This window comes from Piliocolobus tephrosceles, chromosome 1 (assembly GCF_002776525.5).
Source record: "Piliocolobus tephrosceles isolate RC106 chromosome 1, ASM277652v3, whole genome shotgun sequence".
Taxonomy (NCBI): Eukaryota; Metazoa; Chordata; class Mammalia; order Primates; family Cercopithecidae; genus Piliocolobus; species Piliocolobus tephrosceles.
The window spans coordinates 138,263,736-138,291,292 of record NC_045434.1 but is presented as its reverse complement, the minus strand read 5'-3'; the positions used below and the strand labels follow the sequence as shown (position 1 = coordinate 138,291,292).

Sequence of the window (27,557 nt, the reverse complement as noted above, 5' to 3'; positions counted from 1 at the left end):
TGGTTCTTAAAAATAATCTCAGCAGACAAACTGAACTTTATGCAACAACATATTTTATGTTTTATTATTGCTGAGGCAAAACCACACCACCATAAAATGCAAGGAAAACCAATGTTTAAAAGGCAGGATTTCTCTTTTCTTGAGGCTTTGTTAATACAAAGGTCAAAATTTCACCTTTGAACTAAAAAAGAAGAAATAAAGAAAGAATAGGCAGTGTAAGTAACAAAATTGTCATCATGAATATATTTCTAAATTTTTATTTATTTATAAGTCAACATTAGACCAAAATATTTAGATAACTAATATGGCCCTTGAAAACTTAAATTTCTTGAAAGAAAAGCAAATTTTCAAAAAATCATCAGGTCATAAGAATACAATTAATTGTACAGGTATACGTTTTATTATTTAACCCCTATGACCATGTAAACTAAGACTCAAAGTTTAAATTAGCATTACAGAAAAGAAAAGGAAAGTCTTCTGTCACTCTTGAGGTATTTACTATTTTTTAAAGAATATACATTTAAGAATGAATCAATGTTTTATAGAAAATCAAATAATGGCATTTCTGCAGCTATCAATTTTTTGATACTTTTGAAAAAGTCGCATAATGTATATGTTTAGATCTAAATAAGTTTTTTAAACTATTAGTACTTTGACATGCTAAAGAAGAAAGTATTTGGATTAATTATTAAAACATCTGAAATTTCAAGTTAGATACAAAATTCCATACTCATATACTTTAGAAATTAAAAAGACAGTTAAAATGAAACCTTTCTATTCATGTCTAGAAGCCACAATTACCTAGCTGGGTATAACTATTAGGTTTCTTCATTTGGGTTTGGTTTAGTTTTAGTTTTAGGGAGGAAGAAATAGTTGAAACTGTTTGTGTATTTAGACATAATTTTGACATATGATAAAGTTTGTATAGATCTTTGCATCTTACAGATAACCAACGACATTCAACCATGTTCTAGGCAGAGTTACCATTGCCATTTCCATATTTGATCCTGTTAAAACTTCATTTTTACATATTTAAGGTAAATGCAATGCTACTAAAATAAAAGTTTGTTGCTAGTAAAATTAATCAAAATATGAGTAACAGTAGTTCCTTCAATAGATTATATACAGCAAATGGTAACTAATCTACAATGCTGAATTATTCAAGTGAAAACTAATTTGCAGTCTCAGACTACGTTTGTAGGTGATGATTTAAAATAAAAAAGGTTGTTTCTTAGACAATTCTAGAAATTATTCAAATATTGCACAGTTCTAGAAAGCATTCCAATCTTAGATTTACTGAATGAGCAGGGATATGTTTTTCTATAATAGAATGAAAATATGCTTTAATTGTAAGTAAGCCCAGTTTCCCTATTAAAAACCTCTGATAAGATTAAAGTTTTTGGAGTTTTCAGATAAAGCTATTTTCTCTCCTAGAAAAGGGAGTCACACCTGTATTATCACTTATGCTGATATGTTTTAACCTATGAATAAAAATTTATAATAAAAACTGGGGAATATTTTACAACTCTAAATCATTTCCATGGCCTCTCGAGACTTCCATGGTTTATTGTTGTGTCTTCTCTTCTTAGTTGCTCATTAGGGAATAGCACTACAGCAGACACAGTACATAGCATACCAGGTAGTATATATAAATAGTGAACACAAGGCTTTTATTCACAACTTCATCATATCAAAATACATCAGTCTAAATAGGCAAATGAAGGCAATAAAATTGTAATGCTCAAAATAAGGCCAGACATAAGTAGCTAGAGAAATGAAATTTATTTGTTGAAATCAGTTTCTGGGGTACTTTCACACATTTAAATTTACTCAGTTTTTAAATTGTGTGTGTATGTGTGTGTGTGTTTTCTGGGAAGAGTATTTCTCCTAGTCATGGACATTCTCATTTTTTGTTTTAAATAAAAATTTTGCTCTGGTACAAAAATTGCAAAGCACACACTCCAGCAAATTAAGTAATTATTTGTGATTTAAGATAATGCAAATGAGTGGCCAACAAACTAGGCTGTTATCATATATCAGACACTTAAAGTTATATATATATTTTTTGTGGTCAAATGAATTTAAAAGAAAAATGAACTCCATGAAAAGACTTACTACTTGTTGATCATTCTTATGGATCATTTGGTAATATCCCAATTTTTGCATTATTTTTTCTAAAAAAATCCATAACATATTTAAGAATTCACAAAATGGAGTCATAAACAGTGTAGTCACTGTAATTTCCCTCTTCTTCCACAATAGGAAATTCTTCTTTGGGATGCATGCAGAGAGGAAAAGTATCTACCAAATATGGATGTTAGGTAGTCATAAAGAATCAAGTAGCTAGCAATAATTTAAGAAACAAACAAATTATTTCAGCCTAAAAAAGACTCAGAAGATGGCTTGAAAAGCAAAATACATCTAACTTATAACTTTAGGTTGCCAATTATTCAGGCTGTGAATTAAACCAGGCCAATTTGCCCCTCTCAGTTCTCCTGCTTTGGGGCCACTTCTTGAAATAACTTTTAGAATAGTAAAAGGAGGTAAAACATTCATGAATTTCGAAAATAATTAGCAGCTGGGAGAAAATAAAACTGTTGGGGGAAGAAGTTTAAATACATTCTAAGAAGTGACGGCTGCACTGATGATTTCATTGTCAAAGTAGTACGGCTTATATTTTTATGGAAATCTGAAAGCTCATTCTTGGTTTTAAAAACTGTATTCAAGAAAAGGAAGGAAACTGCTATAAAATTTATGCATAACATCTTTGGACAAGAACATTTCATTCTCTGTTTTGATTTTTTAAAAACCCTAAAGGGTACACTGATGACTTGTAATATGTGGTGACTGGAATCCTCTATTCAAAGTCCTTTAACTGTTTTCTGTGGTGCAATGAGAAACTACTGTATTAGACTTTGCGATGTAAGTTGGTTTCAACCTTGAGAGGTTTATAAAAATAAGTTTGTCTCATTATCCTATAACACTAAAATGAGTGAAATGTGCCAGCTCTTCTACTTCTGCAAAACAGGAGAAATTGTATTTAACCATGTTAAACCCATCAAAGTCATACTTTCCAAATAAAAATGATGGTGTAAGACATAAAAGCCATATAGAAAGATTTTGTTACCATCATTTTCTGTTCCTTTATGTGATTCTCTATGAAAAGTAAAAATGAAAGCTAGTTTACATTTTATTTTTAACCCATTGGATTGTCTTCCATTTTATTTATTTTTATCTTCTTTTTATTTATTTATTTATGTTTTTGAGACGGAGTTTCACTCTTGTCACCCAGGCTGGAGTACAATGGCACGATCTCAGCTCACTGCAACCTCCGCCTCCTGGGTTCAGGTGATTCTCCTGTCTCAGCCTCCCATGTAGGTAGGATCACAGGCGCTTACCACCATGCCTAGCTAATTTTTGTATTTTTAGTAGAGATGGGGTTTCGCCATGTTGGCCAGGCTAGTCTCAAACTCCTGACCTCAGGTGATCCACCCAACTCGGCCTCCCAAAGTGCTGGGATTGCAGGCATGAGCCACCCTGCCCGGCCTATCTTCCATTTTAGAACATAATATGATCTCACCAGATCCTTACTGAAAATGTACATTATTACAAGTAGCTAAATTTCCACATAGAGGAATAAAAAGGTTAGAGAATCAGGTTATGACTTTTCCAGTACTTTGGTGTGCTATATTAATGATAAACCCGTTTTAAATTTCTTAATCTTATCATCAAGCAACACCAGGCTTCTAAATCTTTTTGTTTCATTTAAAATGGCTACTATAGATGAGAATTTTTAAGGTATTATACTAAACCCTTTTTCAGGTCAAAAGGCATGTTATCTAGAAAATAATTTAACACTGCAATTGGATCTTCAAGATCAATTTGTTTTATATACTCTGCAGCAAAAATAACATTTCTAGTAGGAAGGAATTAATTATAAACCTAGCAAGTTCTAGACATTCACATATTTGTGTAAACAATTTTAACATGGTTTATTACATTTCCAGAAAGGTTAAGTCTTATATTCCATTTTCTGCTAATTCTTCTTTCATATATTATTTAATATAATAAATATATGTTATTTGGGTGCATATGTGCATATATTTTCACACATATATATGTCTTATATACATAAAACAGCACTTAATGGTCATGTTCTTTGCATGTTCAACTTCAGGGGAAAAAATGAATTGCTGTTACGTATAACCAATGGCGATCTTCCTTTCTGTTTCACAAATGGCCATATCTGGATGTAAACAAAACACTGGAGCGAGTCATTCCAGGTGAATTGTACTTCAAGTTGTAGGTTGGTGTTCTCAAGAAGAATTGGGTACTCCCTGGTAGTAAATACCTAAAAACGATAGTTAACGAATTAGATTTTTACAAACAAATTATAACTAACTCATTAAAGGGTTATGTGGTTAGCAATTTATGTTTTCTATATGAGAAATGTTACTGTAACAAAAATGCAATTCATATAAAAAGATTTCCTCCCCCAGACTGTAGGAAAGGAGGAGAGAAGAGCTAAATATAGATGCAATATATGATGTTAGCATCCCAAGACATCCAATAAAGAGCCATTGTACTCAAATACTGTGAAACTGTTTATGTGGCTAATGTTAATTTAGAATTCATCATCAGTCCTTGTAAGTAATATGTGGAGCCAAATATTTTTTTAAAACATGTGATTTGAGAATTTGACTAGCCACATTAACAATAATTGTTTCAAGGGAGGCAGAGCCACTGATTGTAATTTAATCATAGATCATTGATGTATTATTACTATAGGTAACCTAATAGAAAACATTAAAGATTAACATTCCTAATTAGAATATAAAGTTTATATTCTTTGACCATAGAGTGCTCATGATTACAGAATATCAAATTCAATCAGCTGGACGCAGTGGCTCACACCTGTAATCCCAGCACTTTGGGAGGCTGAGACAGGCGGATCATCTGGGGTTGGGAGTTCAAGACCAGCCTGACCAACATGGAGAAACCCCATCTCTACTAAAAATACAAAATTAGCCAGGCATGGTGGCAGATGCCTGTAATCCCAGCTACTTGGGAGGCTGAGGCCAGGGAATCGCTTGAACCTGGGGGTGGAGGTTGCGGTGAGCTCAGATCGTGCCATTGCACTCCAGCCTGGGGGACAAGAGTGAGACTTCGTCTCAAAAAAAAAAAAAAAAAAAAAAAAATCATGATTACAGGTTGCATGTAACCCTTGCAGCCAAATGTATTTCAAAATATGTGATTTTTTTCAGATTTTAGAAAGATAATATGGTGATTTATATATATTATATTATATAGTAATATTTATATTACTATATAACACCTCCATCAGAGCCTTGGAGCAGCATCTTGTAAACAAACCATTACATTTCTGTAGTAAAATGTATTAATATTCACAATAAATCAGATAAAGACTACAAATAACTTCATATCAATTCAGGTCAGATTTGGCAGCAGAGGGGTTACTTTTTTTTTTTGAGATGGAGTCTGGTTCTGTCACCCAGGCTGGAGTGCAATGGCGTGATCTCGGCTCACTGCAACCTCTGCCTCCGGGTTCACGCGATTCTCCTACCTCAGCCTCCCAAGTAGCTGGGATTACAGGCATGTGCCACCACATCTGACTAATTTTTTTCTTTGTATTTTTAATAGAGACGGGTTTCACCATGTTAGCCAGGATGGTCTCAAATGGTTATGTTTTGTTTTTGAGTTTTCAAAGTTTTGGAAATTAAATATTGCAAGTAAGAGACTGTGCACCTGTAGAATCTGTTTTCCTGTGAAAAATCTTGACTAGCATTAGGCCAGTCCAATCTATATGTCCAGAGAGAAATGGCCAAGGAAATCCATATAAACAAATGCAAACAACGCTATTCAAAATATAAGTCCTAGTAATGATGAGAAGGAAATGCTATAAAATCAGGATAAAGATACTTATGAGGAACATGTAACAGCAGAAGCAGCAATATACAGAGATTTGTAATTAGTCGTGGGAAATAAACAGTGGGACGGTATCAAATCATTTATTTTCTTCACTTGACATTAGAATTCTCCAGGGATAGTATCATACTCCCACAGATACATGATAAACGGAGGACCGAGGGTACAATTAGCTGTCTATTCTATGTTAAATAATATTGATAACTATGATAATTCTATGTCAATGGAAAATTGTATTTATAGTTGTGTTAAATGAATTATGTAGAAAGAAATGTATTATAATCAAACTATATGCAGCATTCAGATTAAAACAGCAGAACTTTCTATAATATCCATAAACATCATTGTCATGAATTATCTAATAATATCTTCTAAACCTATTACCTAATATCACAAACTATAAATAATTACTCAAATCATTAAGTTAATAGAGCAGTAAAATAACATAAAACAAACCAAATTAAATCAAAATTGGATAACAGGTGATGAATAATGAAATAAATGATTTCTCGCATCACAGATTATATAAATTACTTTCTTACGATCACTCGGGTAATTTATATGGATTAATTACTATGTCAACAATTGGTGGGGTCATGATGACTGATCCAGTATCTTCTGCCATGAAAAGGCTATCCTTCCTATCTAGGGCAAAGTTGCAAAAGAAAACAAGGTGTTTGATCAAAATCCACTATTTCATAGTAGTTGAGAGTTATTCTACCTTCTATTGAAGATACATTCTGATTGTACTGATAATTACACGGTAAACAGTAATGTCTACCAACTTTCTTTCAAAGAATTTCCAAGTAACAGTTACTATTGACATTTCAGTAACATTTACATATTCTTTTGAGATAAAGATCACTATTTTGCACATGAAAAAATAAAAGCACAAAGTCCAGGATTACAACTTACGCTCTTTTACTGAACAAATATTTAAATAGTGTTTTCTATGTGCCCAGCACTATTCTAATTGCTTTACAGATATCAACTCATTTAGTTCTCATAACAATTCTATATGGTAGACATTACTGTTAGCTCCATTTTACAGATAAACTTCATGATGCATACAGGGGTCAAATGCCTTGCTCAGGGTCTCCTACCTAGAAAGTGGCAGGGCCAGGATTCAAATCCATACAGGCTAGCTCCAGCAGCAGAGCTCCTAGCAACCATACTATATTGTCATGACAATTCTACATAATTATCATTGTATACTAATTTCAGTTTTAAAACTAATGGGTACAATTATTATACTCATTTTTTCAGAAATGTGAAGTATAAAATAATCTAGAAAATAGAAACATATTATATATGCTGCAAACCTAAACTTTTTCATAGAAGAAGAAAAAGATGAAACTTTTTATTCAGACTTGAAAAGAAGTTCGGCATGAACTTAAAAAAGCATATAAAATTACATTGGAAGAAACACTTTTCTTTCCTAATGCGAGTGCTGTGGGATATTTTGAAGTGTTGCAGGGAAATACAATGGATTATTTGCCTTAATATCTCCATTAATATGTCTTGGGAAATCCAACACTAGCTGAACATCGAAGATTGTTTTTGAAATGTTCCTTGCAATGAAGATAAATAATTTGATTTTTTTAAAGCAGAAGACTATCTCAAGGAAGTGGGTTTATGGATTAAAGAATTTGTGTAAGGCACTAAAAAATGGGAAAAGTTTAGAGCTTACCTATTTTTCTAGCTTATTCTTTACATATGAAAATGGCTAACTCATTGCTAATTCATGCCAAGGAGAAATACCTCAAACTACCCTATTTGTTTCATAGCCTCACTCCTCATTCTCCTCATCCCTAAGGCAGGTGTGCACATCTTTACATAACCATTATATTAAATACAAACATATAGAGCTTGCATTTATATAATTCCTGATTGATGTAGAATTAATTTGTCTTTTATATACCAATTTATTGCTGACTGGGAGGATCTCTGGAACATGAAGCATATCAAGACTGGTAGAAATTAACCTTGAAAACATAAGCTACACCCACCTCCTTTTCCTCTTCCTGGAGTTAAGACCAGGACCCCTGATTTCCCCAGAATAATTTTAGGACCTGGTTTGGAAAACCAGGGTAAATAAAGGGTAAATAAAGTCCATCAGAATATTTGTCCTGTCTTTTTAAAATATTTATATTATAGTGAAATATATAACATGAAATGTACTATTAAATAGTGTTTTTCTTACCATTTTTAATTGTATGATTTAGTGCATTAAGTACATTCACAATGTGTGTAACCATCACCATTAATTTCAGAACTTTTCATCACCTCAAACAGAAACTCCTTACCCTTGAAGTACTAACGCCCCATTTTCCCTTCCTTCCTACCCCTAGTAACATCTATTCTATTTTCTGTCTCTGTGAGGCTGCGTATCATACATGCCTCATATAAATGGAATCACAAGATTTGTCCATTTGTGTCTGGCTGTGTAACTTAGCATGTTTTCAAAGGTCATCTATATTGTAGCCTGTATCAGAATTTCAGTCCCTACTGTGGCTGAATAATATTCTATTATATGTGTATACTATATTTTATCTCTTCAGCTGTTGATGGGCACGGGTTGTTTCCATCTCTTGGCTACTGTCTTATAAATAATGCTTCTGTGAACATTGGTATACAAGTATCTATTTCTTTGTTTTTCATTCTTTTGAGTAAATACCTCAGAGTAGAATTGCTAGGTCATATGGTAATTCTATATTTATTTTTTTAGAAACTCTCAAACTGCTTTCTAAAACTGCCACACAGTTTTACATTTTTACCAGCAATGCAAGAGAAATCCAAGTTCTCCACATCCACATCCTTGCCAACACTAATTATTACTTTGTACTTTTTTAATAATAGCAATTCTAGTGGATGTGCATTATCCTGTGGTTTTAACTTCAAGTTTTTTGGGGGGAAAGCCCCAGTTTCAAATTCTACCTTTGCCACATCTAAATCCAATATGGATTTAGATAAACCTCACTTTTCTCAGCTGTACAAAATTCCAATAGTTTCTGCTATACATGGCTCACAGAGTACAGAGCCAATGAAATAGTGTACATGAATGAAATATAGTATTTATACTTTATATATTATGAACACTGTCCTCAAAAACAAGAATATCTCTGTTCTTAGATAGAGATATCCAACTATCTTAACCTAAGGGCATAAATAATACCATATATTTAACTAGTCTTTTTTTAAACTTTTAAATTATAAAGCATAAGGTATTTTAAAAAGTACATAAAACATAAATGTTCAGTTTAATGAGTATTATAAAGTGATTACTTGTGTCATTACCACCCATGTTAAGTAACTGAACATTCCTAGCATCCCAGAGCCCTGTATTATAGTACCCTCACTCCTCATAAACTTAACCACTATTCTGACCTTTATGGTAATTACTTCCTTGTTTACTACCCAATTATACATTCCTTAAACACCATCATATAATTTTGCCTGTTTCTGATTTTTCAATAAATGGACACTATATATATTCCTTTGTATCTGGCTTATTTTGCTTAATTTTATGTTTGAAACTAACCCATGTTGCTATATGTGTAGGTGCAGTTTGTTCATTTTAAATGTTGTATAATATTCCATCGTATGAGTATTAGAAAAAAATGTGCCCATTCTTTCATGGACATTTGGGTTGTTTCCAATTTTTAGCTATTATGAGTAAATGCTACTATAATCATTCTCATAAGGGTCTTGTGCACATGTGCACACATCTCTGATGAGAATTTACAGGGAGAGTAGCTGTAAAAAGGGTAGGCTTTAGATGTAATGAGAAACTGTTTGTAAAAGGTACCAACTTTCACTTTATAAGCAGGGTAAGAGAGTTCCTATTACTATATGTTCTCATCAACACTTGTGATGGATATGCAGTGATTTTGAGATTTTGCATTTCCCTGATTATTAATTGGCTTAAACACTTTTTCAAGTGTTTATTGGTTCTTGTTATTCAATTGTCTTCTCCATTTTTCTATTGTGTGGTCTGCTTTTTTCTTAGAAATTTGTAGGAGTTTCTATATAATCGTGTAAGAATTTTTTATAGATTATATTGGTTGCAAACACTTACTTCCATCCTGTGGCTTGCTTTTCCACCTCTTAATGGGGCGTTCTGATGAACATATGTTTTTAATTTTAATATAATCTTTTCACTTACTATGAAATTTTTTGGTTCTATTAATCTTTGCATACCTCAAGGTCATGAAAATATTCCCCTATAGTATCTTCTGAAATCTTTATGCAGTTTTACCTTTCACATCTACAAACTAATTTCATCTGGAAATGGTTTTAGTTTACAGTGTAGGTAAAGTTAAGTTTCTTTTTTATTATTTGGAAATACAATTGTCCTAGAACCATTGTTTAAACAAACTTCCTTTTCCTCTGTCATAAATTAGGTGTACACCACTTTTGTCATAAATCAAGTCTCCAGGTAGGCCTGGGTTGGTTTATGGTTTTTCTGAATGGTTCCAATGGTCTATTTGTCTATCCTTTTGCCAATATTATACTATCTTAAATTACTTTAGCTTTATTGTAAGCCTTGAGACACTGTAGTTACTAAATCCTATGATGTTACATTGCTCTATTTCAAGATTGTCTTACTTATTCTTGGTCCTTTGCTTTTCTGTATAGTGACAGAACAAACTTTGGTCAAATTCTTCTCCCCACCAAAAATAAAAAATAAAAATTCGTTGAGATTCATAGTAGAATTACATTGAATTTACAGATGTATGAAATTATTCGAGAAAAACTGACATATCGATAATATTGAGTGCAGTGATGACTAAGACATACTTTTCTATTTTTTTACATTTTCCTGCATAAAGGTCACATACATTTCTTGCTAGATTTATTCCTAAGTAAAGATATTCTTTCATGCTTTTGAAAAAATATTTAAAATTTTATATCTCAGATATTTGTTGTTGATAAAGAAAAGTGCAATTGATTTTCTTATATTGACTTTGATTTATATGATTTCATCAAAATTGTTAAATTCACTTTATAATTTATCATAGATTTACATTTGTATGAATACAATCATATCCATTTACTGAGTTTAGTTCTTTCTTTCAAACCTAATGCCTTTTCTTTTTCCTAATATATCCATTTAAATCTATAAATATCCCTATATTACTGATTTAGCCATATTCCACAAGTTTTATTTCTAATATTTTTGTTATCGCTCAGTTCAAAATATTTTCTTATGTCCATTATAATCTCTTATTTGATTCGTGGGTTATTTAAAAGTCTATTTTTTCGGCCAGGTGCGGTGGCTCACACCTGTAATCCCAGCACTTTGGGAGGCGGAGATGGGTGGATCATGAGGTCAGGAGATCGAGACCATCCTGGCTAACACAGTGAAACCCTGTCTCTACTAAAAACACAAAAAAATTAGCCGGGCATGGTGATGGGCACCTGCAGTCCCAGCTACTTGGGAGGCTGAGGCAGGAGAATGGCATGAACCTGGGAGGCGGAGCTTGTAGTCAGCCAAGATCGCACCACTGCACTGCAGCCTGGGAGACAGAGTAAGACTCTGTCTCAAAAAAAAAAAAAAAAAAAAGTATATTCTTTGACTTTCCAAAGCATAGACGTTGCCGTTTATATTTTTCTATTGTTTTCCAGCTTAAAGGTCAGAAAAAGTCCTCTGTATAATTTCAATCATCTCAAATTCTGTGAAAAAAAATATTTTTTTTAATTCCACTATATGGTTGATTTGGTAAAATTTCCCATTGTGCCTGGTGTACTGAATTCTGAAGTTAATACATTTACTTCTATATATGACAGTTAATTCTGTTAATTTTATTGTTAAAAATTTTATATCTTTACTGAGTTTTTTTCTGAGAAATGATTATTAAATCTTCCTCTATGGTTGTAAATTTATTTCCTTTTTGTTTCTGTCAACGTTTGCTTTGCAAACCTTCTCAAGCATTGTTACTCCTAGGAATCTAGAGTGTTGACAACAGCCACCACCTTTGGCAGGCCCTGAACTCCTATTTTATCCCCTAGGCCCACACGACTGTCAAAAGCACTGCTCAGCACTAACAAATACTCACTAACAGGTACTGGGTTAGCAAGTACTTTCGAGCAAATGTGGTATTTTGTACAGCGTTTCTAGTTATCATCAGAGGCAGGATTTATCCAAATATTTAATGTTGTATTACCAAAAGCAGAAGTGCTAACTTGGTGGTTTTTAAATTTCTTTTTTTTTAGCTATGGAACCCTTTGTGAAATAAGCTTATATGAAAGCTCAGTACATGAAAGGTAGAAACCCAGAAATGTCTCTTCCTTTGGTATGCACATTATTATTTTTTTCTGAGATTGCAAAGTTGAAGGCCACTCTCTTCCATGTAATAGATGCCACATACTCTTTAAATCCTCTTAAGAAATATCCTGTAGGTCTTTGGTAAAGATAAACCTGGTCCCTAAACCTGTCTGCTGTTAGCTCTATTTTCTATCTGTTTTAATTTTATAAATAAATTAACCAAAGATGAATCTCCTCATAAATTATTTAGGTATACCTTCATAAGTTATTTATATTAGGTACATTTACATTTATTTATAAACATTATAAACATAAATTCATGTTTATATTACCAAGTATACTTCATAAATAAAATGTCAATCTATTAATAGATATTAAATGACTTCTACATTTAAGTAAAATGCTAAAGAGTCCATTTCTTACCTATGAGGAAAAGAAATATGGCCACTTTTTACATGTTGTTAAATTAATGTGACACTGACTTTGGTTTTAATAGCTAGACATTAGGGAGAAATGTTTACTTCTCTTCACTCTTTGTGTTCCAATGTAGAAGAATTTCCACTACTGTGAACTTCCTGGTCTCTTACCAGAACCAAATTATCTGATTTGTGGATTCAAAAGAAGGAAACAGGAATGCTTGGCTCAGCCTCTTTGTCTTTCTGGATCTGCCTTTCTGCAGAGAGGATGCATCTTTTCTTGCTCTGCTGCCAATGCAGGAGAGAACTAGACTTTATGGGCTAGTGACAGTGGAAGGTTTGTGTTGATTCTGCTCTGCCTTTGACTGGGTAGATAAGTTGAATTCCAAAATTCAGTATTAGAAAACTCACTTGGCTCACATCTACACCATGTCCCCTAATGTAATTTTTATCAGCAATAGTGCTATAGAGTAACAAAGCAACAGATGATGACCATATGTCTGACTCTGGTATTTTTCTATCATATGGTTCTGAGCTTGGACTGGAATGAAAATATATTTACTGACATCTCAAAATGATTATAATCACAATAGTGGGTCATCCTGACCATTTATCAGAAGTCCAGAAGTCAAGATTCCATGGTCGGAAATAATCTCTTTTGATCACCAGCAGGAGAAGAAAATAAAAAAGTCTGAAGCACCTGTAAAGCATACCTTTTTCCTCCAATGTAACCAAGAAGACTCATCCTACTTTGTGTACCCACAAAAGCTACGAGGTGCATCAACAGAAATTAGTTTATGAAATCTAGGATTGTGGGAATTACATTAAAGAGTCTCAATGAATTCCTTCTTAGACTGAAATTTAAGATTTTCCTGACCATGCTCCCAGAGTATCACCCCTGAACAAGAAGGCTCTTCATTTATATGGTATGATGTCCAGAAAATAGTTATCATTCTTTTAAATCATATAAAAGTATTAATGAAAGTATTAAAAGTTTTATTTCAATAGCTTGCTTCAAACCACTAAAACTGTAGAATATAACTTTGATATTTAAATTTTTTAAATATTAATGGTTACCTTTACCACTGCTATTATTGTGATCAACCAGCTTCTATTTATAGAAGAGTTAAAAGAAGTTAAATGTCCTGCAACACTACAATGACAGAATCCAAGACAAACAAAAATGTAAAATATTTCTCTTAATACTTTCTATTAAAAATATTCTGAGCCACTCTGCTGATACAGGAAACATTTGTAATAAAGTTAGTTTTATTATATTCCCTGAGATTTTTTAAATAGATCAATTTCTAGGTGTTTTCAAGAAAAGAAAATCCAAGCTATAGGAGTTCCATTTTCCTCATTGTTTATTCAACTATTCACTGACTTTTTGACTATCACTTAGTTTTTCAAAGTCATGGCTTCATTTCTTCTATCCTGCATAGTACTACAACTTACAAATACTAATACTAAAACTAAAGTTATATATTCATCTTTATTTCTAATGAGAACTACAGTTCTCTTGAGAAATGCTAAAAGGTACTTTCTTTACTCTGTGTGTTTTTGCAGCTTAAAAACAATACTGCTTTTCATGCTTTTTGGACAACTATTTTACTGAATGTTTATGAAACTCATTTTTCAAATAGAACTTGACAAAACTTTACCTGCTACATATTTGGTAATGAAGGGAATAGCAGAGGCAAATTGAACAATAAAAATGAAACCAAAGGTATCTTCCCAACTGTAGTAGGCTCAAGGATAAATGTTGAAATCTCTCTATTAGAGAACAAAAGTTAAATATATTACCACATTTTTGGATGCTCTTGCTCTGGACTTTTGAAAGTGAAGGTATATAAGTCAAATAACTTCATTTCCAAGTATGTTTTATCACCTTTAGGTTCGTGATTGCTGTCCTTGTTCAGTCCCTTAAAGGTAAATACTGTACTAATTAAAAATATTTTGCAGATAATAGCATGTATGAACTTCAGTTTTTAGCTTTTTCTCTAGTCACATGAAGAAAAAAACACTGTTAATTTCAAACTCTGATTTAACATTACTTTATATAAAACTCTCAAGGGTTAGAGAATGTGAACAAGTACCTGGAATTACCCCAGTCAGGACCAATGCCTGAAAGCGATCCTCTTTTGTCAGCTGCATATTTGTAAACCACTAGCAGGCACTGTTTACAAAGCTCCACCAGGCGCTGGCAACACTGGAGCTGCAAAGGAGTCACCACCTCTGGGCTTTTATTGAATATACTCTCCCAAGAGGATCTGTTGGCATGGAAACAGACATGATCTCATGTTGGCTGTTAAAAATGACAACCAGCTATATCACTTCCCTAGCAACAAGCCAATAAGGGAAATAGAAATGGCCTCATACATTTGCAATAACTACGAATGGTTTAAAGATATATAATAAAAACAAATTAGGAAATTTATCTTTGTATTAAAGAAACACAACATCAAATACATATACTATTTGTATGTGTGTGTTTGTACGTGTGGGTGTGTGTGTGTGACAGTGTGTCTCACTATGTTGCCCAGACTGGAGTACAGTGGTTATTCACAGGCACAATCATGATGCACCACAGCCTTGAACTCCTGGCCTCCAGTGATCCTCCTCCTTTTAGCCTTGAAGTAGCTGGGACTACAGACATGTGCCACCATGCCCAGCACTATTTGTCCTTAAAGCTTTTAAAGCTGCCAACTCTGGATGGCTAATAGGATAGTTTTCCAACACCTCTTAAAAAATGGAGTTACTCTATATTAAGGTATTTGTAAAATACTGAGCTAATTTCTCAAAAATTAAGTATTCTTAAAATTTAGGCCTTCTCAGAATCTGTATTTACCTTAACATTAAGAATGATCCCTTGAAATGATTAAAAAGTTGCTAAAACAATTGTTAACCTCTTTTCACTAACAGAATTTAGGTTAATACTTGATTGTGACCATCCCTTTCAAAACACTTTTAGATATAACTATATCCATGATATTCCTAGAGCACAGGTTCCGTGTGCTAGAAGAAATGCTATCTTAACAAGTACTGCCCTACTGCCATCCCAGAAGCAGTATGCCTTCTCCTTCACTGAACTCAGCTTATTCCAAAGCAGGTAATGGTGCATACTTCCTTTGTAAACTTCAGTTTTGTGTGTGGGGTGTGTGTGTGTGTGTGTGTGTGTGTTAACAATTCCAAAGTTTACCATCACAGTATCATGGTTTATATTAGGAAACACCTCACTACTCCACCACTACGGAGAGAGAGACAGACAGAGAGACAGAGAGAGAGAGAGAGAGATTTATTCCTCAGACTTATTCCTTGAAACTCTTCAAGCCTCCAGGGGAAATTTTGGTTTGAGACTTGGTAATGATTCATGACTCATTTTACATAAACCAATTCACATAACCCTCAGAGAGAAAAGCACAGACTTTCAGAAAGGAAAAACTATTCAGGACAATATTTTCCTGGAAGTAAACTTCCCAATGGGAAACACAAAGACTCCACTTTCAACCTTCTGTGGATATTTGATATATCTGGAATTTTTTAAAAAATGCCTTAGAAACAGAAATGTATTTTTTACTAGAAAAGCTACTGTTTATTTTTTCAGAGAAATGTGGTCCCAAAAAGACAGCATGTCATCAATGAATGACAGGTTTTCTTAAAGGGAGTAATACTGAAATGAATTAATTGAAAGAAACAAATTTTCTTCAGTGTTCTGAAATGTTCAGGACTAAATATAATAGGCTTTTAAAATACTGGGGTTTTTTAATTGGCAAAGGAATGAAAGTTATTTTTATTTAAGAAATAGTAATTTGATGGTTAAATTAACTGTAAAAACAAAATTTAAATTATTGCTAGATGGAAGAAAAACTAGATATGACACATATGTGTTTATCAAGATTTATATATGTAGATAGAGATATAAAATCTACTTACCTAATTTGATTAAAAATGCTGGAAAAATAAATTATTTAGGGAATATGTTTATAATTAGTATACTTTGATTTAGCAGACCCTATAAAATTTCATATAAATGTGAATACATAAAAAAAATCCTATGTTTTGAATGTCTGTCTAGCACTTTTCTTTCTGCTGGGATTTTGGGTATGTCTATAAAAGTCTACCTCCATCACCACCGTCTACTGTCAACTTGGATATATTTATTTATTGATACTGTGGAGCTATTTGATCAGATAAACTATCAGGTCACTCATATTATGGTAATTTTTCTTTAGAGGTAGGGAAAGAACAAATTAAATGGAAGAAAGCTGAAAGGGCTTCTTCTGTAACACTTTAATCTGATGTAACTTCTTGAATAATATGTAAATTATAATATGACCAGCTTTGGCTTCTCATTCTCTCATTCTCCATTAAATATTTAAAATAAATATATGAATCAAGGTCCTATACATATTGATTTCCAGTGTATATATTTACCACTACTAGCCAAGACTACATTCTACTCTATGTATTAATCTATATTTAGGTGTCAGCATACCAAAATGCTCAAGAAAATGAAAGCAACCTGCTTCATTTGGCCCTAGGGCAGTGGTGCCCCCTCTACACAAAGGAAACCTGAGTACAGAACTGTATCCCCTATTCCTACCTGCCACCTGGCATAGCTGAGTAGATGTGAAATGCCTCTATACTACTACAGTATTTCAGCTTTCAATACTAGCAACACAAAGTTTTTTAAAAAGGTGAAAGGAGGTAAAAATAGTTAAAATACCAGTGCTTTTTATCAAAGTACCCTAGGTCTCTTCTACCTGCTTTTTGAATCTAAATTCCAAGGAAACAGGGTCATCAAAATCCATGAATTCAAAAAGAAAAATTAAATGATTAAAAAGTTCTTTCTGGCTCTCCCTAATCCTCACAGCAACATAAAAGGAAATCACTTTAAATGACTTTTTTAGTAATGTAACAGTAAGATATAGAATACTGAATATTTCTGGCAACAAAGGAAAGTTATTCATGCAATCCAGAGACTTAGAAATCCTCACATTATTCAGTAATCCAATAATATTCACCCACTTTCTCATCAAAACATTTCATAAAGCAGTTATCTAAAGAGTGAAACTGATTCATTCCTTTCTCCACTGGTACAAGTCCTGACTGAGTAGCCCATAGTTAAGTAGCAGAAAGGAGAAAGGAAAAGTTGTGGTGGGTGTCCCTAGAATTGGCCCAGGGGTTTTACTGATGCATCAAACAGAAAACACCCTTGTCCCTCTCGTTTCCTCTTCCAGGCTGCTGAAGTTTATATATACCAATACAGTAATCACCAACAGAAAGATTAATGACATGAAAAGTATAACAACAACACATCCATATGAACATGATATATGAACAGGGAGATTCACATCTTTTTAAGTAGTCTATATATTATGCATAACTTTTCGAGTAGGCATAATTCAGCCTAGAAATAGACTACTGCCTTAGAATATTCCCTAAAGTTTCTTCTTGCCCTAAGATTCTAAAAGAAAGGCTTTTACATGACAAACCCCCACAGGAAAATACTTTTGGCTAGGGAATCCAAGCCAGATTCTCTTCTTTGGGGTTTACATATTAGGATTTTGAGTGGAGATGGGGCTTTCCCAAACCATGCATTCCTTCTCCCATATTACCCTGGCTCCTCTCTTGGCTTTACCCCCACAGACCCCTACTCTTCCTTTAACTCTCACCTGAAATGCCACTTCCATAGCCACCATTCCCCAGCTCTCAGGCCTACGTTTGAGTCCCATGGAACCTCAGACTTCCTCTATCCCAGTAAAACATGGCAGATAATTTTATTTGTGGAAATTCCAAGAGCTATTTCCCTAAAGTAAACATATGCCAAGTGTGGGCATCATAACACTCCCACAAGGCTGCATGTGATCAAAGGGTTACTGGGCATGGGCATCAGCAGCCTGGTAGAGGCAAAGAGAGGAAGAAGGGTGTTTTCTGTTTGATACACCAGTAAAACCCCATGGCCAACTCTAGGGAAACCTACCACAAAGATCTACATTACTCTGGTGTTTCTGGAGGTAGACAGGGATGGTTTACTTACTTTGTTTTATTGTTGGGGATGTTGACAGACAAAGGCAACAATCAAGGCCTTGGATTCTTGGATATAATCAAAGACTTGGATTATATTTTTCTAAGATTTTACACCTAACTGCAAAAGAAAGTTGAACTTTATATTAAAATCATTCCTTAAAAACTGAGAAGAGTAGATTTTCACCATGACTGTTAGGCCTTCAGACCAAAGGTTAAAGGAGTATACACTGAGAAGGCATGATTCAAAGGATAAAGAAGAACTACTCTGGGTCCAAACTGAGAATCAAACACACACAGTACTATATGACTTCACTAAATTGAGGAAGCCTAAAAAACTCATTAATGCAAAATAATATCCGATATTAAACTCACCTCTTTAAACTACTAAATTGAAAGAAGTAGATGAGAGTGGAGTCAAATTGGTCTCAAAACTACTCCTGCCTCACCTGCACAGGCATAGTAGGCAGGGATTTGGCTAATGCTATGGACTTGCAGTAAAACAACCTTGGCAACCATTGGCAAATCTGCTTTGGGGAATGTCAGTGAAGCATAGAGTTAAGAGCTTGGGCTTTTGACTCAGACTACCTGGATTTAAATACAGGTTCATACAGTTACTATGTTTATACTTCAATTCCTCATCTATAAATGACGGTAATAGTTTACTCAAAATACTTTTTGTGGAGATTATATAAATATTTAATATGTAAAACAATGTCAGATATTTAGTAAGCCTTCAATAAATACTACTTACTATCCCTATGATTACTACTACTAATAGACACCACCAGAGAAACTGGCAGGCAGTATTGTGCCAAGGATAGGAGAAAAGGATTCTGAATCAAGTTAAAGTATGTTAGCAAAATAGTTCAGGAAAGAGGAGCCCTGGAAGCAAGGAAGCACCACTTCATGGGTATCTTTAGAGTCTGGTGTTGGAAATTATCTGTGGACTCAGAGCCACAGCATTGATTTCACTAACAGATTTTCTCATTGCTCTCCATGGTAGAGAGTAACTGGGATTCATATATAGCATCAAGCCAATGGATCAACCAACAGAAAAAAACATTTCCACTTTAAGTTCAGATTGGGAGAACTTTTACAGAGAGCTATCAACTAAGGGGCTGTGGAGTTCAAATGTTTCACTTAAGTCTCTGTAGAAATAATAGCCCAAATTATTCTCAGATTTCATCACACCCACAGTGCCTTATTAATTCTCCCTGTTGGTGAATGGCAGCTAAGAAAAATAAAATGGTAGAAAGACCGAGTCTCCAAATGATATGAATGATTCTGTATCACATTACTAGAATATTTAAATGGAGAATATTCTGAGATCATTTCAGAATAGAACAGTCTGTTAAGGTTTTACAGAAGAGGCAGGTATAGTATGGGGCTTTACATTCGATTCAAATAATACAGAAGGTACCAGAAGGTTGGGGTTGTAGAAAGCCATCCAATCAGATATTAAATGACATCAACAGTTCAGAGGAAGAAAAAGACAAATTTTTAAGAAATCTGAAAAAAATGAGTTTGTTTTTTCTGGAGCAGAATTCAAATAGGAGAGTAATGAGAAGGAAGACTGGGGAAATAAGAAAACAGCATATTAGATAGCCTTGTATTTGTAGATAAGAAGTTTAAACTTAAATTATAAAGGAGGAAAATCACTACAGATTTTAGGATATGATTCTGACAGTAAGATGGATATGATAAACAAAAAACTGGGAACAAAAATGCCTAGAAATCTATTCATTTCACTTAGCTGTCTTACCAAAAACAGGCTCATTTTGTCTAAAATCCTGTCATACTTTATCTGTATCTCTTTCATAATGATGATTTAGTCCATTCTCACACTGCTAAAAAAGGCATATCCAAGACTGAGTAATTTACAAAGGAAAGAGGTTTAATTGACTCATAGTTCAGCATGGCTGGGGAAGCCTCAAGAAACTTACAATCATGGCAGAAGGGGAAGCAAACATGTCCTTTTTCACATGGTGGCAACAAGGAGAAGTGCCAAGTAAAAGGAGGGAAAGCCCCTTATAAAATCATCAGATCCATGAGAATTCACTCACTATCAAGAGAACAACAGCATGGGGGTAACCACCCCATGATTCAATTACCTCCCACCAGGTCCCTCCCATGACACATGGGGATTATGGGAGCTACAATACAAGCTGAGATTTGGGTGGGGACACAGACAAACCATATCAAATGATTCGCTTTGTATATATCATACTTTATCTGCTAGAGACATCAAAGTTTATAGGTTAAGAGCATGAACTCTGGGGTCAAGGCTAAATGAGTTCAAATCCCAGTTCCACTAGGTCCTTAGCACCTATCTGTGCCTCAGTTTCCTTATCTATAAAACAGAGATAATATAAAACCTGACTCAAATTGATGTTATGAGGATTAAATCACTTAACACATGTAAAGTGATTAGAACAATGCATCTCACACAATAAGTAGTATGGTTAGTTATTATCTGTGTCAGATTCAACACTGTACCTCTAAAAATATTAGCACAAAAGTAAGTACTTGATGATTGTTGAAAGAATGAATGGAAACAAGCTAGTTTAGCCATGTGGGAATGTGACAGAAAAACTATAGGATTTAGCAAATGATTAAATAAAGACAGTGAGGGAAAAGGAAGATGCAGGTGCCCCTGTGATATCCAACTTGTATGACTGAGAGAATAACAACAGGATTAAGGGAAGCCAAGAAAGGAAGCCATTTCGGAATAAAAGGACATGGAATGTTTGGTTTTAGATATCTTGAGGCTAAAATGACAATGAGTCACAGCAGCTTTAGCAGCACTGGGATTCTGGGGAGGAGGAGAAGTGTAGCCATAATTTTAGAAGGTGACTGCAGAAGAACTTCAAGGATATTGATTTGTATTTTCTTTAATTAGGACTACCTTCTCTCCACTGAATTCAAATTAATTAGGTGGTGTTGTGTTCATATTCATCATCTTATCTAAATCACCTTAATTGATATAAATTATAGTTGAGTACTAAACATTACATGTAGTAAAAGAAATCCATATTTTAAAAGATCATTCAAGCATTTTATCAGGCTACCTCTATAACTAAATAGTAAAATATTAAAAATGATGATAATAAAAGATGACTGAGAACTTACCCTGAATCACAGAAACAGTTCCACAGACCTTGGCCATGACTCCAGAGTAAGCGATTAAAAACCCGGTTGAAAATCCGATATAAATTTACTTCTTCGACATCAGGCACCTTCCAGATGCGTGGAAGAACTGTACGAATGCTTGTTTTCACTATGTCCAAAACCTAGTGGAAAAACCAAAGTACTTATGATCTAGGAATGTATATCTGTGTCTAAAATTCAAAGATGTAGCTTGAGCCCAGGAGTTCCAGACAAGCCTGGGCAATATAGTGAGAACCTGTCTCTACAAAACTTTTAAAAAAATTAGTCTGGCATTATGACCCACATCTGCAGTCCCAGCTACCTGGGGGGAATAAGATGGGAAGACTGCTTGAGCTCAAGTGGTCAAGGATGCAGTAAGCCATGATGAAAAGTAAAATAAATAAAAATAAAATTCAAAGAGGAACACACACACACACACACACACTGAACAATAGCATAGAACAAAAAGTCTAGAAATAGGCCCATGCATTTATGAAACTTCGGTATATGACAGAGGCAATAACTCAGATCAGTGGATAGAGATTTTGAAATTATAATCTTTATGGATTAGATGAAGAAAAGATAAAGCTGAATCCCTCATTAAAAAGAATCAACTCCAGAGGGGCTAAGGTCTTACACATTAATAAAAATAAACTATTCTATATCTCAGTGGAAAGTATAGGAGAGTATTTATTGAACCATGGGCTAGAAAAATACTACTTAAGTCACAAAAACATATGGACCATAAAAGATTAATAGATTTTGATTATATAAAAATTAAGAACTTCTGGTCATTAAATACACCTTAAAGAAAATAAAAGACAAACTTACAAACTGCAAAAATATATTCAAAACATATATATCCAAAAAAAGATTAGTATCAGGAATATATAAAGAATGTTTACTAAAATTTTTAATAGAAAAAAAGGACAAAACATTACAAACAGACATTTCAGAAAAGAGGAAATAAATATGCCCAATAAACATAAAGAACAAAGTTAAAGTTATAATAAGATATTCACGTAGTTGACAAAAATTAAAAGTCTGACGATATCAAGTGCTAGAGAGGATATGGAATCTACTGAGTCTCTTAGACATTGTTAGTGTGAGTACAGATCGGTGCACAAATTGGAAAACAGTCTGGCATTATCTCCTAAAGTTGAAAATTAATATCCCTATGGCTCAGCAGTTTTATTTCTGAAATAATCTCTCATAGGTAAAAATAGGAGGTGGCATGTACAAGAACGTTCATAGCAGCTGTTAACAACTGTAAACACCTAGAAACAATCAAACTCTTCAACAATAAGAGAGTGAATAAATAAACAGTGGATACTCATCCCCTCTGGACTATTACACAGTATTAATACAGTAGTCAAAATGAATCAAATATGACACACAAGACAGAACTTCTATCTCCATAATAAATGGTAAGGTAAAAAATGTACTAGAGACTATATATAGCATGATACCACCTCCTTTTTTTTGAGGCAAGGTCTTGCTCTGTCACCCAGGTTGGGTTTCAGGGGCACGATCTCAGCTCACTGTAGCCTCAACCTCTTAGGATCAAGCTATCCTCCCATCTCAGCCTCCTGAGGAGGTGGGACAACAGGCACACACCACCATGCCTGGCTAATTTTTGTAATTTTGTAGAGAAAGGGTTTCACCACATTGCCCAGGTTGGTCTTGAACTCCTGAGCTCAAGCGATCTGCCCACCAAGGTTGCCCAACGTGCTGGGATTAAAGGTATGCGCCATCACCCCTGGCCATGATACCCTTGTAATAGAAGTAAAAACAATTAAGTTTTAAAAACACATGGGGAATACACATAAACATTTTATATATATATATATATATAAAATATATACTATATCTATATATATGGTATATATACCATATATATATGTGAAAGAAAGAAAGAAAGCCAGAGAGAGCAAGAGAGAAAGAAGAGAAAAGAAGGGGGGGAGGGGAGGGGAGGGGAGGGGAGGGGAGTGAACACTGAGTTCAAGAATATAGCTACCCGGGAAATGGGGAGCCAGGGGGATGGAAGGGAATCATTTGGTTATATATGTTATTTCCAAGAATCTAGCTTTTGATTTGGGTGTTGGGTTCACAGGTGGAATAGTAAACTTAAAACCACTAAATAACACTAAATAAAAGCAGGCCATGCACAAACCAATCGTGAAAGAGTATCGTGAAATAAGGACTATGATTAATCTGGACCACTGAAATCCTAGAGGTCCTAAAAAATTTGTAAACCCCAAAAAACTCTTTTGTCTAATTCACATATACTTGATACTTATGCAATGTAGGTATTTACAATAAAATTCTTTTGCAAACAAAACAAAACAAAACAAAGAAAAATGAAATATCAAATACTAATATTCTAATCTCCATTCATCAAAGTGGATTTTTCACTTTTTATCTAGCTATAATTATGGCAACTGCCTATAAAAATGAAAGTGAAAGATGAAAAGGGAAAAAGACTTTCAAACATAAAGACTAAATAAAGACATTTTTCTCAACAGATACAAACATGAAGAATTGGAAGCAGATGAAAGAATGATTTGTTTCTCTTTAAAACAGCAATATTTAAAGAAATGATGTTAGTTATCTCTGATCAAGGCAAATTTAGAATAAACATTTGTTTAAAAATAAATTTAGTAAAAAGTTTTCAAGGTGATATTTATAGAAGAATAGGAACTACAGCTTCTCACAGGGAAATGCGTGAGCAGCAGCATTCCTTCCCTTCCTGTTCCAGCTTCCTGCACTGTGATGGGGGCAGTAATACAAATCCTACTGTAGGTCAGGGTGTGTCCTAGGGGAAGGGGCAGAGGATGAGGAGGGAAAATGCAATCTGTAATAAAGTTGTGTGTGAAAAACTCATGGAAAGGCTCATTATTACAGGTAACAAATGCTTCATTATAAAGAGGAATATCTTAAAACCTTTCATAATAATACTGAAATGTGAGTATCAAGGCATTAACTCCTGCCTTTTAGTTTTTACAATTTTAATTTAAGCTGTTAGTTTAACTCTTTATATTTTTTAGTGTAGAAAGCAGTGCTCATGACTAATATAAGAATCAACACTAGCTGTAAATGAGAAATTTAAATCATCTTTCTTCTGAATTTTCCTTTCTACTTTCTGTCAATATATTAGCAAGTAATAATAGGCCAAAAGTCATAATGCAGAAAGGAAAGAATAAAAAAGTAGCTAAGATAACCCATATATTAGTCTCAAGGATAAATATGAGTTATATAAAATAACTGAAATTGAAAAGTGTTATTGATACTGACAATTTTAACATTACCTTAAGTTCATCAGTATTCACAATATATTATAAAATGATTATTCAACTTTAAAATGATAAAGGATTTGAGATCATGGAGTATTCATTCATTTCTTTTTAAATATACTTCAAGGGCAACTAACATGTATCATCTGCCTGCTCTATGCCAAACACTGTGCTAGGTATATTACTTAGAGTAGATTCTTTTGACCACTACTCTGCATATATTTTCTTCTTAATTTAGAGGGAATTTTAATAGCATGACAGTACCATATTCTAGCCCATATATGACTAAAAGCAGCAACTTCAGAATGGAACCAGGGAGTTAGGGATAGGGAAAGCTTCGGCTCCATTCCTAATGTTTTCTTCAATATGGAGGTGGAAAAATCTGCAGGCATCATGGTACCCCATCAGGCACCCCTATCTAAGAAGCAATTTCCCAGATTGGTGAGACTGGCATGGTCTGGGCAAACTAGGCACATTCTCCTTCCTGTCCAGAGCAAACCACTGGGAACACACATTCCTCTTCGCTTCTCTTTGCTTTCAGTTTTCAAGGAGCCTCCCCAAGAAGGCAAGCTTTGGTCCTGGAAGACCCACCCCTATAATTTGCAGGACATTGAACAACACAAACTGAGGGAACAGGAACCCAAATCCTTCAACTCTCCTCTGAGTCTTCACATAAGCCCTTTCCTCTGCTTGAAACAGTCTTCTCCTAGCTCTTCATCTGATTAACTTCTACGTTTCACTTCAAATGCCACTGCTAAGGGAAACTTCACCTGTCACTGAACTATTGTTTGATATCTTAATGCCCAGTTCTTCCTTTATTAGCAATCATCCTATTTTATTTTAATTTCCTGTTTAATTAATGGAGAGTGTTATACATATAAAGGGAGGAAATTGTAACCATCTTGGTAATAAAATTACCAGATCCCCAAGGCTTAAGACAAGGTCTATCATTTAGTAGGTTCCTGTCTTAGTGAGTCATTCCTTGCAAGAAAGTAACACCTATATAGACAAGGTAAAAATCGTTGAGAAAACTTACCATGTGCCAAGCACTGTTTTAAGCACTTTAACATATATTAACTCCTTTAATCCTCAAAACAAAAGCATGAGGTAGATACTATTGGTCCACAGTCCCTTTCCAAAAATCTCAAGCCTAGATTCCATAATCATATATATTATTATTTCTGCAGGAAAAAAATGTAAATATTCAAACCAAGAGATAGACAAAATCCATACATAACTTCTTGTCAGGTCATTGTCACCAAATGAATTCAGGTGGGTTAGGTTTTGCTGCTTAGCGGTTATGAAAATTTTTTTGGTTGTGAAAACATTTTGGATCCCCATTTTATGGATGAGAAAACTTAGGCACAAAGCAGATAAGCAACTTGCCCAAGATTACCCAACTCATTGTATCCAGACCTACCCTCTTAACCACATCCAGCACTGCCTCACAATTTAGTTTTTCCAGATGCCAGCAGCAAAAGCCTAGAAGAGAACCCCATTATCTCTTCTTAGATTCAGATTCATCTCCAGTCCAATGGTATTTTGAAGGAGGGTGGGATCACTGTGTACAAACAAGGTTGCCTAGGCACCCCCTCCTTTATGGCCATGGAGTATGGAATAGTTTGTTTAGAAGGCTATACAGATGGGGAGACAATGACTGTACTTTTAGCAAAACACTCACGTAATAATTTTAAGAAAGCACAGATCAGATAGGCAAGAAATCAGACTGGAATGAGATAAATTAGTGCCAGTTCTACTTGTGATGCTTTTTTGGATTTCTGGTGCTTTGAGGATTGAAGAAATTGGGTTGAAGATAAATAATTTGTGAAACACAAAAATAAATGATCAGCAAGATGCCCTTGTGTTTATCTGTGGGCTTAAGTGAGGCTAACTTATAGAATATAGGTATCCATTTCCTTACATTATGACTTTTAAAAGCATCCCAATCCAACATTAAGCTCTCCAAGGGAAAAAATAAATGGGAGATTCAGTCAATGACAACATTAATAAAATGAAAATATTTGTCTTTTCCATATGAAATATAGCACATTTGAAGGCATAAAGCACACAGACAAATTCATATTTTGCAAGAGCATACAGATGTTGAATGACAAACTGCTCCATATGGCTGAACAGTTGGTCCTAAATTAAAATAATGGCACGAGGCGAAGGCGGTTTAGAAATAAGATTAAAATCACTACATGCTGTACTAATGATGCATGCAGCAGTGATGGCTATAGGGTAAAGGCATCTTTGCTGATGCAAAACGAACGGCTCTGAACAGCATCTATGTCAGCCTGAATAAAACAGAGATGGAAAATAGTATCATCAAAATGCATGCAGAAGCAGCCACGGTAGGTATTAAAAATAAATTGCTATTTAGAGAAGTAATACTTGATGAACAAGGATCTCTTAGCACCCAAAATAAATGCAAACCTTACTATAATTAGTTATTTC

The 27,557-nt window shown here is 34.1% G+C and overlaps 1 protein-coding gene across 1 annotated transcript in view; it reads right to left on the bottom strand.

The window, feature by feature from the left end:
- Window positions 1-39: 39 nt before the first annotated feature.
- Window positions 40-27,557, bottom strand: part of TTLL7 (tubulin tyrosine ligase like 7) — a 137,176-nt gene continuing 109,658 nt past the window's right edge. The window contains exons 19-21 of the mRNA XM_023208740.2: window positions 21,790-21,950; window positions 14,727-14,900; window positions 40-4,351 (exon numbers count right to left, since the gene is read on the bottom strand). Of these exons, the coding sequence (XP_023064508.1) occupies window positions 4,231-4,351; window positions 14,727-14,900; window positions 21,790-21,950 (456 nt within the window). The 3' untranslated portion in view covers window positions 40-4,230. The remainder of the gene's footprint in view (window positions 4,352-14,726; window positions 14,901-21,789; window positions 21,951-27,557) is intronic.